The sequence below is a fragment of the Podarcis pityusensis genome (assembly GCF_964106645.2).
Source record: "Podarcis pityusensis genome assembly, chromosome: Z".
Classification (NCBI taxonomy): Eukaryota; Metazoa; Chordata; class Lepidosauria; order Squamata; family Lacertidae; genus Podarcis; species Podarcis pityusensis.
Window position 1 is genome coordinate 48,729,076 of NC_138044.1, and position 13,513 is coordinate 48,742,588.

At 49.1% G+C, this 13,513-nt stretch overlaps 1 protein-coding gene across 1 annotated transcript in view; it reads left to right on the forward strand.

Annotated features, from left to right (window-relative positions):
* Positions 1-13,513, forward strand: part of WDR44 (WD repeat domain 44) — a 46,891-nt gene that overhangs the window by 12,737 nt on the left and 20,641 nt on the right. The window contains exons 2-7 of the mRNA XM_080990330.1: positions 553-586; positions 5,652-5,726; positions 6,784-7,438; positions 7,633-7,763; positions 9,661-9,756; positions 12,039-12,175. Of these exons, the coding sequence (XP_080846456.1) occupies positions 553-586; positions 5,652-5,726; positions 6,784-7,438; positions 7,633-7,763; positions 9,661-9,756; positions 12,039-12,175 (1,128 nt within the window). The remainder of the gene's footprint in view (positions 1-552; positions 587-5,651; positions 5,727-6,783; positions 7,439-7,632; positions 7,764-9,660; positions 9,757-12,038; positions 12,176-13,513) is intronic.

Here is a 13,513-nt window from a genome sequence, read left to right on the forward strand (position 1 = left end):
GAAATAGTTTGTGTTGTGGGAGACACAGGAGGGCTGGATGACAGGGCATGAGCACAATGGCCACCTCATCCTCCCTGGGGCCCCCTGTCTCCTCCATGTACCCCTCTTCCTCTGTGGGCCTCCTTTGCTCCCATTTTCTTAAGCTACAGAAATCTGTGGTCCCCCAAAGTGTTGCCTTTGTCCAGTAGTCTGGTTTCTAAGCACACCCTACCCCTCCCTCTTGCCTTTCTTTGCAGACAAGCCTTGTCAAGAGTTCAAGATATGTTTCAATCGGCGGGGGGGGGGGGCATTCAAGGACGGTGTGAAGCTGTGGTGGTGAAGGGTGGACCTGGGGGATTGTCCCACGGGTGAAACAGAGGGTTTTCTACCACCAAACCTGAGGTGATAGCTTTCCTTGAAGGAGAAACTTATAAAAATATTACCCCAGAGAATGGGGAGAAACTTGCTAGTTAATTTTTAAACTCTGTTAAAAGGTGTTTAAATTCTCTCTCCCCCCCCCCCCATCTTATCTAAGCTTGTCTCTGGGTGTGTTTCTTTTCTTCTCCCTGACAGGTCGCCAACCAAAGTCGTGCAGCCGGTACCAAAGGTGCGTCTCTTTGTGTAAATGTTTGTCAGATGTGAGCAGCGTCCCTGATCTTAGCAGAGAGCAGCCAGGGTCATCTCATTCTAAGGACGTCAGACCTGCAGTGCCTAGGTAGACGGTGGAAAATGGAGATGGGGGACCATTTTTCCCCCTCCAGAGTTTTTCTTCACCCGCAGGACTTTGCTCAAAAGCTTTTGCTCCGGGGAGATTGGATCTCAAAGTGAAAAAAGCACAGCAAATCGTTCTGGGTCGCTCTCTGCATTCTCATCCAAGAGCCAGGGAAGCATGGTGTTTTTCTAAATAGGCAGCGCTCCATGGTGCTTTTCAATTTCTTTGTTAAACAAGAAGGATATAAACAGTGAATTTATGGGTTTGATTTTTGGGGTGGTGACTGGAATCTCATTCTGCACAATGTGTCCCAGAGGCACAGGTGGCTTTCTGAATGAGGATCTGAATTGGTGGGTGGCACTTGCAACCCACCCACCCTACTCCAGAGACACACCACTGCTGGTACTTAGGTTATCAAAGTGTGGACAACAGGCTAGGGGGCAGGTTTTAGCCCCGCTGCCCTCCCAATTTGCCACATATTTTGGTCCTTTGGCAGCATAACCAAAGAACACCCAGGATTTAAAAGAGAAAGAGAGAGAAGTTTTTAAAATACAGCTGGGACAGTAGGCTGCAGTCCACTACTGGCTAGTTTACCAAGAGCCACTTGGCCCCTGCTAGTGACTGTAAATTTTGGGCAGAAGGCTAGACCAGGGTAGACCCTTGTCTCATCTGTCAAGGAACTTTTTATGTTGTTAAGTAAGAGTGCAGAGCAGACGCACGAGTACTTAACACATAATAATAATAATAATAATTATTATTATTATTATTATTATTATTTATATCCCGCCCTTCCCAGCCGAAGCCGGGCTCAGGGCAGCTAACAACAATAAAACAGTACAATAGTACAGCACAAACAACACTCTAAAATCATTCATTATAAAATTAATTAATTCAAGCCACTGGCACCCATTGGGCCAGAGCTCCGCGAAGATTGCCGAGGGAGGGAGTCAGGCTGTGCTCTGGCCAAAGGCCTGGTGGAACAGCTCTGTCTTGCAGGCCCTGCGGAAAGATGTCAAGTCCCGCAGGGCCCTGGTCTCTTGTGACAGAGTGTTCCACCAGATCGGAGCCACGGCCGAAAAAGCCCTGGCTCCAGTTGAGGCCAGCCTAACTTCTCTGTGGCCTGGGACCTTCAAGATGTTTTTATTTGAAGACCGTAAGTTTCTCTGTGGGGCATACCAGGAGAGGCGGTCCCGTAGGTACGAGGGTCCTAGGCCGTATAGGGCTTTAAAGGTTAAAACCAGCACCTTAAACCTGATCCTGTACTCCACCGGGAGCCATTGCAGCTGGTATAGCACCTGGTGAATGTGATCTCGCAGCGAAGACCTCGTAAGGAGTCTCGCTGCAGCATTCTGCACCCGCTGGAGTTTCTGGGTCAGTCTCAAGGGCAGCCCCACATAGAGCGAGTTACAATAATCCAGTCTGGAGGTGACCGTCGCATGGATCACAGTGGCTAGGTCAGGGCGAGAGAGACAGACAGCATCAGCTTTCACTAGCCACATTGCTCCAGGTGTTCAGAACTACAACTGTTGTGAGCCCCCGAACAGCATGGCAAGTGGTCAGGGATAATGGGAGTTGTAGCTCAACAGCGTTTGGCGGGCACCAAGGTTGGGGGAAGTTGACCTAAATGCACTTTAGTTTTTAAGAGGTCCCAGGTTTTTAAGAGGTCCCTTGTGTTGCATATTTTAGAATGTATGAGTGGAGTTCAGGAATTCTGTTTCAGCAAAAAGAATGCAAGAAAAGCCTGGATCAAACCCAATGGCCCGTCTAGTCCAGTATTCTCTTTTCTTAGTTGCTAGCTAGATGCCTCTGGGAAGCCCACAACCAACAGCAGCTCTCCCCTCTTGTGATTCCAAGCAACTGGCATGCAGAGGCATTCTGTCTTCGGCAGTGGAGGTGGAACATAAGCCACTGTGGTTGGCAGCCTTGTTCTCCTTCAATTTGAGAATACACCACATAAAGGTTGGGCTTGGTGCATCCATTATAGTGTGGTTGTAATTAAAATTCTGCACCCCTCACAACTGAAGCAGATGACAACAAACCAAGCGCACGCTAAGAGTGGTGAGAGCCCAGTTCTTGCATAATGTTCAACCATGGCTCGGGATCCTTTGGACCTCCAGATGTTGGGCTCTGATCAGCAAGCGCTGGTACCACAAGGGTTCCAGGCCCCAGAGGCCACTTGGATTGATGGGCAGGGTGTCGGGAGATTCAACTTGGAAGGAAAGAATCAGGAACTAATTCTTAAGTGCTCTCTTGATGCTTTTCTTCCTTCCTTTGTTAACCTTGCCTGCAAAGGAACACACACACACACACCCCGTTGGCGGCTGCTATTCAGTCTGTGCCTGTTATAAACATGGAGCTTAGAAATATGTGCTAGAAAAGTGGAACTTTGCTGTGCTTTGCTTCCCAAGGTAGCCAGAAGCCAGAGGCTTAACTAAGCTTCTGCAGCCTCGTTAGCTGGGTTCCTTCCCTCTGTTCCTCATCTCCCTTTCTGCTCCCCAACTGCCAGTGTGGTGACAGAAGGGAGTTGAGTGTTCCGGTTTGAAAAGCCTGAGATTATGTGAAAGCAGAACTCTAAACTTAGCGCATGGAGGCAGCACCACTGCTTCCCACACAGGTAATTAGTATGCTGCCTCCAAGTACAGTGACAGCACAGCTGAATCTCTGGCATTTATTAAGTAGTAGTAGTAGTAGAAGAAGAAGAAGAGTTTGGATTTGATATCCCGCTTTATCAGTACCCTAAGGAGTCTCAAAGCAGCTAACAATCTCCTTTCCCTTCCTTCCCCACAACAAACACTCTTCAACAAACTTCAGACTAGCCCAAGGTCACCCAGCAGCTGCAGGTGGAGGAGCGGGGAAGTGAACCCAGTTCACCAGATTACAAGTCTACCACTCCTAACCACTACACCACACCGGCTCTCACAGTAGGCCAGGAGTTAGTACACATTTGGAGTGGGGAGGGGGGAGAGGAGAGAAGAGAGAAAATCCTAAAGTGTCTCTGCTTAGATGGGCTGAAGGTGATGCTGTGCAGTTTTCTGGGGAATAAGGACAGTGTTGTCCCAAACTAGCCTTATGCTGCTGCTGTGCAGGGCCAGCAATGGAAGGTACATCTTGGTGTATACTGGGGTGTTTTATGCTCACCCCTCAGGTGCTGCTTGTAAAATAAATATTGAAGCATAAAGTACTTCCTGAAATAACTTCCATTGATGCCAGAGTGTTGCAGGAGCAGAAACAAAAATCCCGACAACCTCTCTACCCCTTGAAACCTGGATAGTAAAAGACGGGAGCCTTGAAATACCATAAAATGGCCGAGCTGGAAAAACAAAAGGCATTTTAAACTGGCCCTGAAAGGAGACAAGGACATAGGTAGCTACATAGAGCAGCAGAGCAGCTCCCCTAAAGATAGAGGCCATGTCATTGGTCCTCTGTGAAGAGTGACCAGGTTAATTATGCCCTTATCAGGGTTTATTCGTGCTCTGTTTGCTTTGGGACTGCCTTTGGATTATAGGGCGCCCATTTGCAAAGTGCCCTGTGGTGTGTTCCACCCCTTAGCTTGCCTCGCTGCTTGCTTCCTTGGCTATGGCAGCATATGGTCCTGCGAAACTGCCAGCTGCTCCAATCTTTCTACCCAGCTCTGGAACGACACTGTTTGGCAGTCTGAGGCATTGTGGGAACATAAAAATAGTGGGCAGCTTAACGGCTACTTGCAACAGAAACCCCCGTAGCCAAGGGACTGGGCATATTGGTGGGCCCCATGGCAGGGCTGGTGGGTCTTGCTGGGATAGCGCCTGGCTGCTGAGGATGCTGACTACCGTCTCTACAAGGCTGTTACAGCCACCTGTTTTTTGAAATGGACAGTGGATGCAATACAACTCTTTCATCAGTATTTGCACAGGGAAAATAGGGCTTTTTAAAACAAGGTTAGACAAATTCACGAAACAGGTATATCCACACTTGATTGTTAACTAGAGCCTCCATTGGCAGAAGTAGTCTACCTGGGAATGTCGGCCTCTGGGAACAAGCTATGACAGAGTTGTTGCTTTCATGTCCTGCTTGTAGACTCTGTGGCTAGTCGCACATGGGGAAAGGCTGGCAGATTACATACATACATACCGTGTTTTTCCATCTATTGGACGAGGTTTTTTGACTCAAAAATCATGTCAAAAAACTGGGGTCATCCAATACACAGATGGTGGCATGGCGGGGGGGGGAGTGGCGCGGTGCCAGCCATTTGATTGGCGGGAGTGTGGCTTCCCCCAATGCCGCAGGGGGCAATCTGGGGGGTGTTTCCTGCCCGCAGCTGCATGGTGGGGAGAAGCTGCACGCCGCCAGCCAGCTCTTTGGAATGCAAATTCACCCGATGCCGCTGCGCATGGGAAGCACTCCCAGGATCGTTTCCCGTGTGCGGCGGCATCGGGGGAGGTTGCGTTCCTGCAAACCGGATGGCTGGAGGGAGCGCAAATTCACCCGCTGCCACTGTGCATGGGAAACGATCTAGAGAGTGTTTCCTGCCTGCAGCTGCGTGGGGGGAGAGGCTCAACAACTTTTGGCCATCTCCATTTTCTTAAAATTTAGTGCCCCAAAATTGGGGGGGGGGGGGTCCTTATACAAGGGGGCATCTTATAGATGGAAAAGTATGGTACATACATACATAATTTTATTTGGATGCTGCCTTTCCATATTTCAAACCATGCTCAGGGTGTTATGTAAAAAATGCATAATTACAAACATAACATACAAAGTCCTCTTCTGCTCCTGCAGTGCTGCTCTTAGCTTGCATAAAATAATCATTGTTTGCTCATGTGTATGTATCCTGAGCTAATACGAAGCATCCCTTTGCCCTGTACATTCTGTGGCCAGTCTGTTTCTGCATCACCATGATGTGCAGCTTCTTGCTGCCTTCTGGATTATTTGGGATTTGACCCTTTTTATAACAACTTCTTTCTTACGCTTTATTTTTCAGGAGCTGACCAGTGGTCAACAGAAAGCAGAATGTGAAGCAGGAGCTTTGGAAGTCAAGCAAGAGGACCCTAAAGAGGTGTGTTAGGTTGTTGATGGAAATCCTGAAGTACAGATTTTTAAAGAGTCACGTAACAAATCTTTTGAGCAGTGCTCTGAAAGGCCATTTAATTTAATTTTGGGAGCCTATTAATCCTCACAGTTCTCAGCTGTGGGAATTCGTGGGAAGAGTTAGAGGCAGCAAGTATTCCAAAGCTGCAGAGTTTGTAAAAACTAAATTACTTCTTAGTTTGGGGTGTCTTAATTTGGTAGTAAAGATGAAATCATTAAGCAGTTAACTGTTATGTGTTCAATATGTGCAGATTTTTATTAAAAGATTAAAAGTAAAGTCACCAGTTCACTGTGATTTGTCTAATAGATGTTGTAGATAAATGTTATTTATTGTCATTTGGATTGCATATTGTCGTTTGAAGCTTGAAAGACAGTGATCCTGCCTCCGCAACTGTCTGTGTATGCCAAGTTCTTCCTTCCTTCTTATTTTTAAAAGTTGTTTTGAATCATTATTCTCTGCAAAGACCAGTGTCTCCCAAAATTTTGATACTTGGGATTCCGGGATCCCCTCCCCCAATTAAAATAAGGATGCTGTGAATCAGGGATAGGGAGCCTGTGGCATTCCAGGTGCTAGACTCCATCTCCCATCAGCCCCACCTAATGCGGCCAGCGGACAGGGATGATGGGAGTTGTAGTCCAACAACATATGGAGGGCATAGACACAACATCCCTGCTGTGTTTCCCTCTGAAAACAGGGTGGGCATTCTGGACCCTGGGTGGGTTTAGAATATGGTTCTGTCAGTAGGCTGAGTGGGGAATCTTTGTTTGCCCACACAAGGGATGATCTCACTGTCTATATATTCACAGGGATTGAGAGCAGGGGCACAATTATATGATTCTGTTGCCCAGAAAAACACCCCTGCTGTGGACACACAGGAGTGAGTGCATTCAGTGCGGTGGCTTAGCTAGCTCAGTTCCTTTTCAGCATTGCAAGACATGCCACTGCCACAACCAGGCCACAGTCTCTATAGGTTACAGCGACAACTGCCTGCCAGCTCCTGCATGTGACACTTTTGTTTGTTTAGATAATTGACAATATAATTGAAGAAAGCCAGAAGGTACATCAACTTGACTATGATCCATTGGGCTCATCAGAAAAGGAGCTGTCCGATTCCCCGTCACATGCGAACACTTGGATTTCTGGAGCTGATGTTCTCCAGCACATTCCCGAACTCTTGTTTGCGGAAGCAGGGTTGCTACAAGGCCATGATGAAGAGCCCCCCTGCCAGGGCCCCCAGGCTGTGGCAAATGGAATGGAGCCCAGGCAGGCTTTGCAGACCCATGAGGGGGCATTGGAGCATCGGCAGGGGGAAGGTGATGCTCGATCAGTGGAAACCGCAAGCGAGATCCCATTGTGGCAAGCAGGAGAAGGCGACAAGGAATTGAAAAGTGAGGAGGCAGCTGATTCAAGGCCGGCGGATGTCTTGGAGGCACCTGTGGATTTCCTTCCTGCCAGAGATTCATCCGTGGCTGATGAGATGCCTCCTGTGAAACCACCGCGGCAGCTCAACATAGAGCCAGACATTGTGGCCAGCACAAAGAAGTCTGGCCCTGCCCGGCCTCCCCCGCCAGCAGGCCTCCCTCCCCCAAGGCCCCCACCCCCTGCTCGGCCTGCCCCACCGCCAAGGAAGAAGAAGAGCGACTTGGAAATCGAGACACACAAAACACCTGGTCTGGAAGGTAAGTTTTAGTTTCGTGGCATCCTTGTACCAGACTAAGGGTGGGCTACTTGTTTCCCTAGACATTGCTGGATTCCAACTCTGAGTATTTGCCATCCTGGCTTTCGGGATGGGTGAGAACTGGAGTCACATGATGGAGGAGTAAATCTGATTTAATTGGTAGAAACTCCTCACCTCTTTAATGTCTTGCTGTAGTTCCCAGGGAGACTTTTTCATCTGGTGGCCTCTTACCTCCCAATGTGTTGTTGGAGTCCATAGCCAAAGATTCTCAGCCTTCCTTGGATCTGGCCAGCGCAACAAGCGGGGACAAAATCGTCACTGCACAGGTAAAATGGCACTTGAAATGTCCAATTTCCCACTGGAAGTAATGATTGATGCCCAGGGCAACGTGGGAGGGAAAAGGACCCCAAAGCATGGATGCATGATTGATCCACATGCTCCGGAAGAGGATGGTGGAGTGTATCTGTTTGGGGGACTGTGGCATTTCTGAATGTGAGTGCTGGGTTGTTTCTGGGAATGCTCCCTGCAAACGAAAAAAATTCCAGTATGCAAAAACCCAGCGTGTTGTGGGGGGTGGGGTCTAGGCTTGATTTTTTTCCTGTCTAATAATCTACTTTTCACTGAGCATGGTATGAGGGAGCATTCCGAGGCATGATTCCCCATCTGCATTTGGATGTGGCGCTGGGTGCTGTTTCTGAATGGGTCCTTAAATATCCATCTATGTGAGACACAAGATGGTTTTTTTGTGAGCTTTTTAGCCAGCTGCTGATCTTTCAAACTAGTTCTCACCCTCACCATACATTTAAACCACAGGGCTTCTCCAAAGAATCCTGGGAACTCTAGTTTTCCCCTTATAAACCTACAATTCCCAGCACTATTAGCAAACCACATTTCTCCGGATTCTCCAAGGGAAGCCATGTGCTGTAAATAAGTTGTCTTCAACATTTTTAGACCCAGGACCCACTTTTAACCCAAGCATGCATTTGGGGACCGATTTCTTAATCTTTTCCATACATTTGAATGATGGTTATGACCCACCTTGGATCAGGCCACAACCTATGAATTGGTCCTGGCCCACCAGTTGAAGACCAATGCTTTAACTGAATGGTACAGATGTGACCCCAGTTCACATAATGGCAGGAGAGAGGGAGTCTGTGGGAATTCATAGCAAGAATCACACTTTGCTCCTCCTCTGGTCCTGTGTCTGCGAATGCTAAGCCCAGGGTTGACAGTGCCATGTGCAAACCTAGGCTCATGGTTTGTTTCTGCTGGACAAGCTGCGAGTTATGAGCCAAGAACAACCTGTGGCTGGTGACTTGTCTGGACTGAAGCAAACCATGAGCCTCGGGTTCAGATGTAACAGGAAGACAAATCATGGCTTAGCTCTAGGCAGCACTATGGCAGCAGCAGGACCAGCAGAGAAGCAAAGCAACTGCCGATTTTGCAGAGAGTATTTGCATGCTTGCTCATTCACACTTAGCCATTTTTTAGCTTAGCGTTACGTGCAAACTGAGTCAAATATTCTCTGTAGAACAGTGTTCTTCAGCCTTTATCCCCAGCCAGTTTAGCCAGTGGTCAGGGATGATGGGAACTCAGCAACATCTGGGGACCTAACGTTGAGCAACATTGTGTAACAGATACCAGGGAGCTACCATTGGCACCACCAGGGTTTGTTCTTTGCAGGCTGTGCCGAGTCTAGAGTTGAAGCCCACTTGCAAATCCTACCTTATGGCTTGGGGACCTTTACTTCTAATGAATGATTACAGTTAGGAACTAAAGAGGTGACCAGTTCTCCCCACCCCCATTTGTATATGTGGGAAGAAAGTGCACCTGCTTCCTGCCCTCTGCAGCAGTCCATTTGCCAGGCTCATTTGTGTGTGTGCACGCGTGCACACATGTTACTAGCAACTAGTGGTAAAGTTTAGAAAAAGATTTGCCACCTTACAATGCATTGTGTGTTTACTCAGAAGTAAATTTCATTGTGTTCAGTGGTGCATCCTCCCTAGTGTGTGAGTTTAGAATCACAGCATCTGCATATAGATTGGCTGCAGTTCTTAAAAGCAGGCTACATGTTTTACTGATCTTGCTTACGATGTTGCTCTGCGGAAAGCCTGTTATAGTCTGGGATGTGCTTTGACCCATTTTCCTGCCCTGAAATGCTCATGAAACAGTATGTGTTCTTTCGTTTTTTGCATGTAAGCAAATGCCCTTGTGTAATTGCAGGAAAATGGAAAGTCGGCGGATGGACAAACGATCTCGAGTGAAGTGATTGGGCCTCAGAGACCCAGGTCTAATTCCGGCAGGGAGCTCACAGATGAGGTATCCTGGAGGGGGTCTGGTGTCAAAACTGTTACTGTCTGCCTATTTAAACGACTTTCAGGAACTGTGTGTTAAAATAAATACATACGTGCACAGATCCAAGAGGCCAAAAAGCCATGAGAAGATGCTATCTACCAAGTCCATTGCGGCAACTAGTTTGGTGTTGCCTGGTGCTCTCCAGATGTTTTGGACTCCCATCTTGGACAGGGAGTACTCAAGACACCCTAGGAGGGAAAATACGGAGCTACAGAGCACCTGGGAGAAGAGAGGAAGGGAGGAAGGAAGGAAGGAAGGAAGGAAGGAAGGAAGGAAGGAGAGTGTCCCCAAATGGCTCGCAGTTCAATTTTCTATTGGCAAAGCACATGCTTAATGTTGGCTCCTAAGGAGCAGAGCACGTACTCACTTCTGATGACTGAGTAGCTAGCATCCCCTCCCCAGGCTAGTGCTCCATGCACAGTTGGAGCAACAGCATGACCTCGCCTCCACCCAAACTTAAGTACCTTTGTCTAACATTGCACATGCAGGCAATCTGCGACTTCTCCCACAGAGAGATTGCCTCTGTGCCTGTTTCTTCAAGCCGGGTCCTGGGGGACAGTGGAGGAGGGGGCAGAGGGGATTCTTCTGGGCCCCCTCTGCTCCTGCCACATCCCGCCCGGGCTCTTCCTCCTCAGGCTCTTCTGCTGCCTTGTGGGTGGCACATAAATCAGCGCCTACTTTCCCTGGCTCAGCCTCTGGCCCCATAGCCCCCCCCCCCACAGCTCCTCAGTCCCTGCCAGTCCCTGACATAGTGGAAGGAGCCCTTTATACTATATAAAAAAAAAATGCTTCCAGGATCTCTTCCCTCCCGTTCCGCTCTCCACATCCCTCTGCTGTCTCAGTCTTCACTGGGTCTTCCCTCCAGGTCTACAGGCCTAGACTGTCAGTGGGGCATGTGGGGAGCTGAATCTTGATTCTTCTTACTCCGCCTGAGGAGGGATGGCAGAGAGGGGAGTAAGTGATGTGGAAGAAGCCTTCAGGCGCACGCAGCACCATCAGAATGCTACCAAAACATCCTGGTAGCTTGGTATAAGTATTCTGTGTGCCTGTTTTGTGTTTTTTTATGCTGTGAACTGCCCCAAGACCTTTGGATGAAGGGCAGCACACACATTTAATTGATGATGACAAAATGATAGGCATAGGCATGAGGTTGTTTCATCTCCAGTGCTGGTATCCAGCTATCAACTAAGATCCTTCATTGAAGGGGTGTTCATGTGTGTTACATTGGGGTCCAACGTGCTTAACAGCAATTTCTAAGAACTCCAGAGTCTGCTGCTGATGCCAACCTCGTAAAGGGATTTTACCTCAGGCCACATTCCCTAAGCCCTCCACTTCAGCCAGATTCACTCCAGTTACTGGGGGCAATTGGTCTCTGGTCCCAAAACTTTTCTGGCTGCTTGTACATTTTAACTAATTTTCTTTTTGTTAAAAAACCAAGAACAACAACAACAACGCAAAACCACCCTTGTGTGGCCTTCTTCTTGGGAGACTTCTGTATAGGCCAGTCCCTTAGCCTAACCCAGCCATCTGCTCTCTTCTCCCCAGCCTCCCTGTTTTGCACTGGGGAAGAGACATCTCGTTATCTGAACCTCAAGCTCTCCACTTTCCCCTCAGCCTCCCTCACCAACTGTCTTTCCCAGCGGACAGTTATTTTTCGCAACGGACAGTTAACTGCTCCTTCTCCACTGACAAGAACCTGTAGCCAATGAGGGGCCTGCTGTTTCACAGACCAATCGGAGTGAACCCGCCTGATCCAGGCCCCACCTATAAGTATTAAAAGCGACTGTTGCCCTTTTGGCGCTCTCTCCCTTTTCAGAGCCCATCAACAAGGAGCTGCTGCTAAGCAGGCCCTGAAGCACAGACGCCTTTTTCCAAAGCACGTACACAGACTGCCTTATGCACAGCATTTCTCCTCACAAGGTCAGACCAAAGGTCTGTCCAGGGCAGCCTTTGGCCCCAGCCAGCAGGGCCAGTGGTCAGGGATGGTGGATGCTCAAGGCCAAAGCTGGAGGACAATCCTAATGCCCAGGTGTCTGGATTTCAAGTGATGCTTGGGTGCATTGATAGCAGACCATATATAGCAATCAACCCCAGGTTTTTTTTGTAGTTGTCTTATTTGTCTTGATGAGTACAACGCAAGCACTGGGTTCAGTCAACTGTTTTTGCTGCTACCTTCTGTGGTTCCTCTCATCACGTGCACGAGCCTTGTCCATTGACCCTTCCTTCTGTCCTGTCTTCCTTTGCAGGAAATCCTGGCAAGCGTCATGATCAAGAATCTTGACACAGGAGAGGAGATACCCCTGAGTTTGGCTGAGGAGAAGCTGCCCACGGGCATCAACCCCCTGACGTTGCACATCATGAGGCGGACCAAGGAATATGTCAGGTAGAATTGAGGGCGGCCCCTGGATGGTGGTGCCTGTTCTGCCTGCCTGCATTTCTTTATCAATGTCTCTTCTACGTATGGGCACAAGTGTTGTTGGAGCCAGTATCACTAGCAGTCAAGGGTGATAGGAGTTGTAGTCCAGCAACATCCGCAGGGCCCCAGAGGTTCTCTCTCATGGTTTCTGTTGGGTTTGCCTTTGGGGGGAAAACAGCCCAGAAACTTTAGCTGGTCCAGAACTCAGCTTCAAAACAATTAACTGTCACACACAGATATAAATGTATCGTTCCAGTCCTTCTCAAGAGCTTCACTGGTTTGTTTCCAGGCACAATTCACACAGTGGACTACTAAATGTACCTTAATGCATTAAGTGGTCTGGAACCCCTTTGTTTCTGAAGAACTACCAGCTCCCATGTGATCCTGCCTAGTTACCGTATTTTTTGCTCTATAAGACACACTTTTCCCTTCCTAAAAAGTAAGGGGAAATGTGTGTGCGTCTTATGGAGCGAATGCAGGCGGGAGGCTCTGCTCAGCGTTCCCTTTAAAGAGCCGCGTGGAGTGTGTGTGCGGCTCTTTGAGGCTTTTCCCCGAGGACGGAGAAGAGCTGCCCTTCTCCCTCCTTGGGGAAAAGCCCCCACACACTCCACGCCCTCTTTAAAGGGAGTGCGGCTCTTGGGGGAGCTTTAACTGCGCGCAGCCTCTCCCGGGCACGGGGTGAAGGCTCCCCTTGCTCGGGAGAGACTGCGCATGGCCAAGCAAGAAGCCAGGACAGCCAGCAGGATCGCTGCACTGCGATCCAGCTGGCTGTTCTAGCTTCTGGCTTAGCCGCGCAAAGCCTCCGCAGGGCAGCAGGGAGCCTTCATCACGCTGCCCTGCGGAGGCTACGCGCGGCTATCCCTGGCTTTTGTGGGAGGTGGGGGAAGGGACAGAGTGCACAGCTCTGTCCCTTCCCCCACCTCCCAGAAAAGCCCCCAAGAGCCGCTCTCCCTTTAAAGAGCGCACGGCTCTTGCAGGAGGTGGGGGGAAGCCACTAGGCTTGCTTTCGCTGAAGTCAGGAGGGCAAGAGGGATCGGTGCACACCGATCCCGCTTGCTCTCCTGGCTTCAGGGATAGCCTCGCAAAGCCTCCTGAGCGAAGATGGAAGCGCGCTCCCTCTTAGCTCAGGATGCTTTGCGTTGCTTTCTTATTTCTCGTTTTCCTCGCCTAAAAACTAGGCGCGTCTTATGGTCCGGTGCGTCTAATAGAGCGAAAAATACGTAAGTTTGGCACTGGAGGATCAAAACTGGCTTGCCCCACTTTCTGAGAGGGTAGGGGGTAGCTGCCAGGAATCAGTCCTAGTTC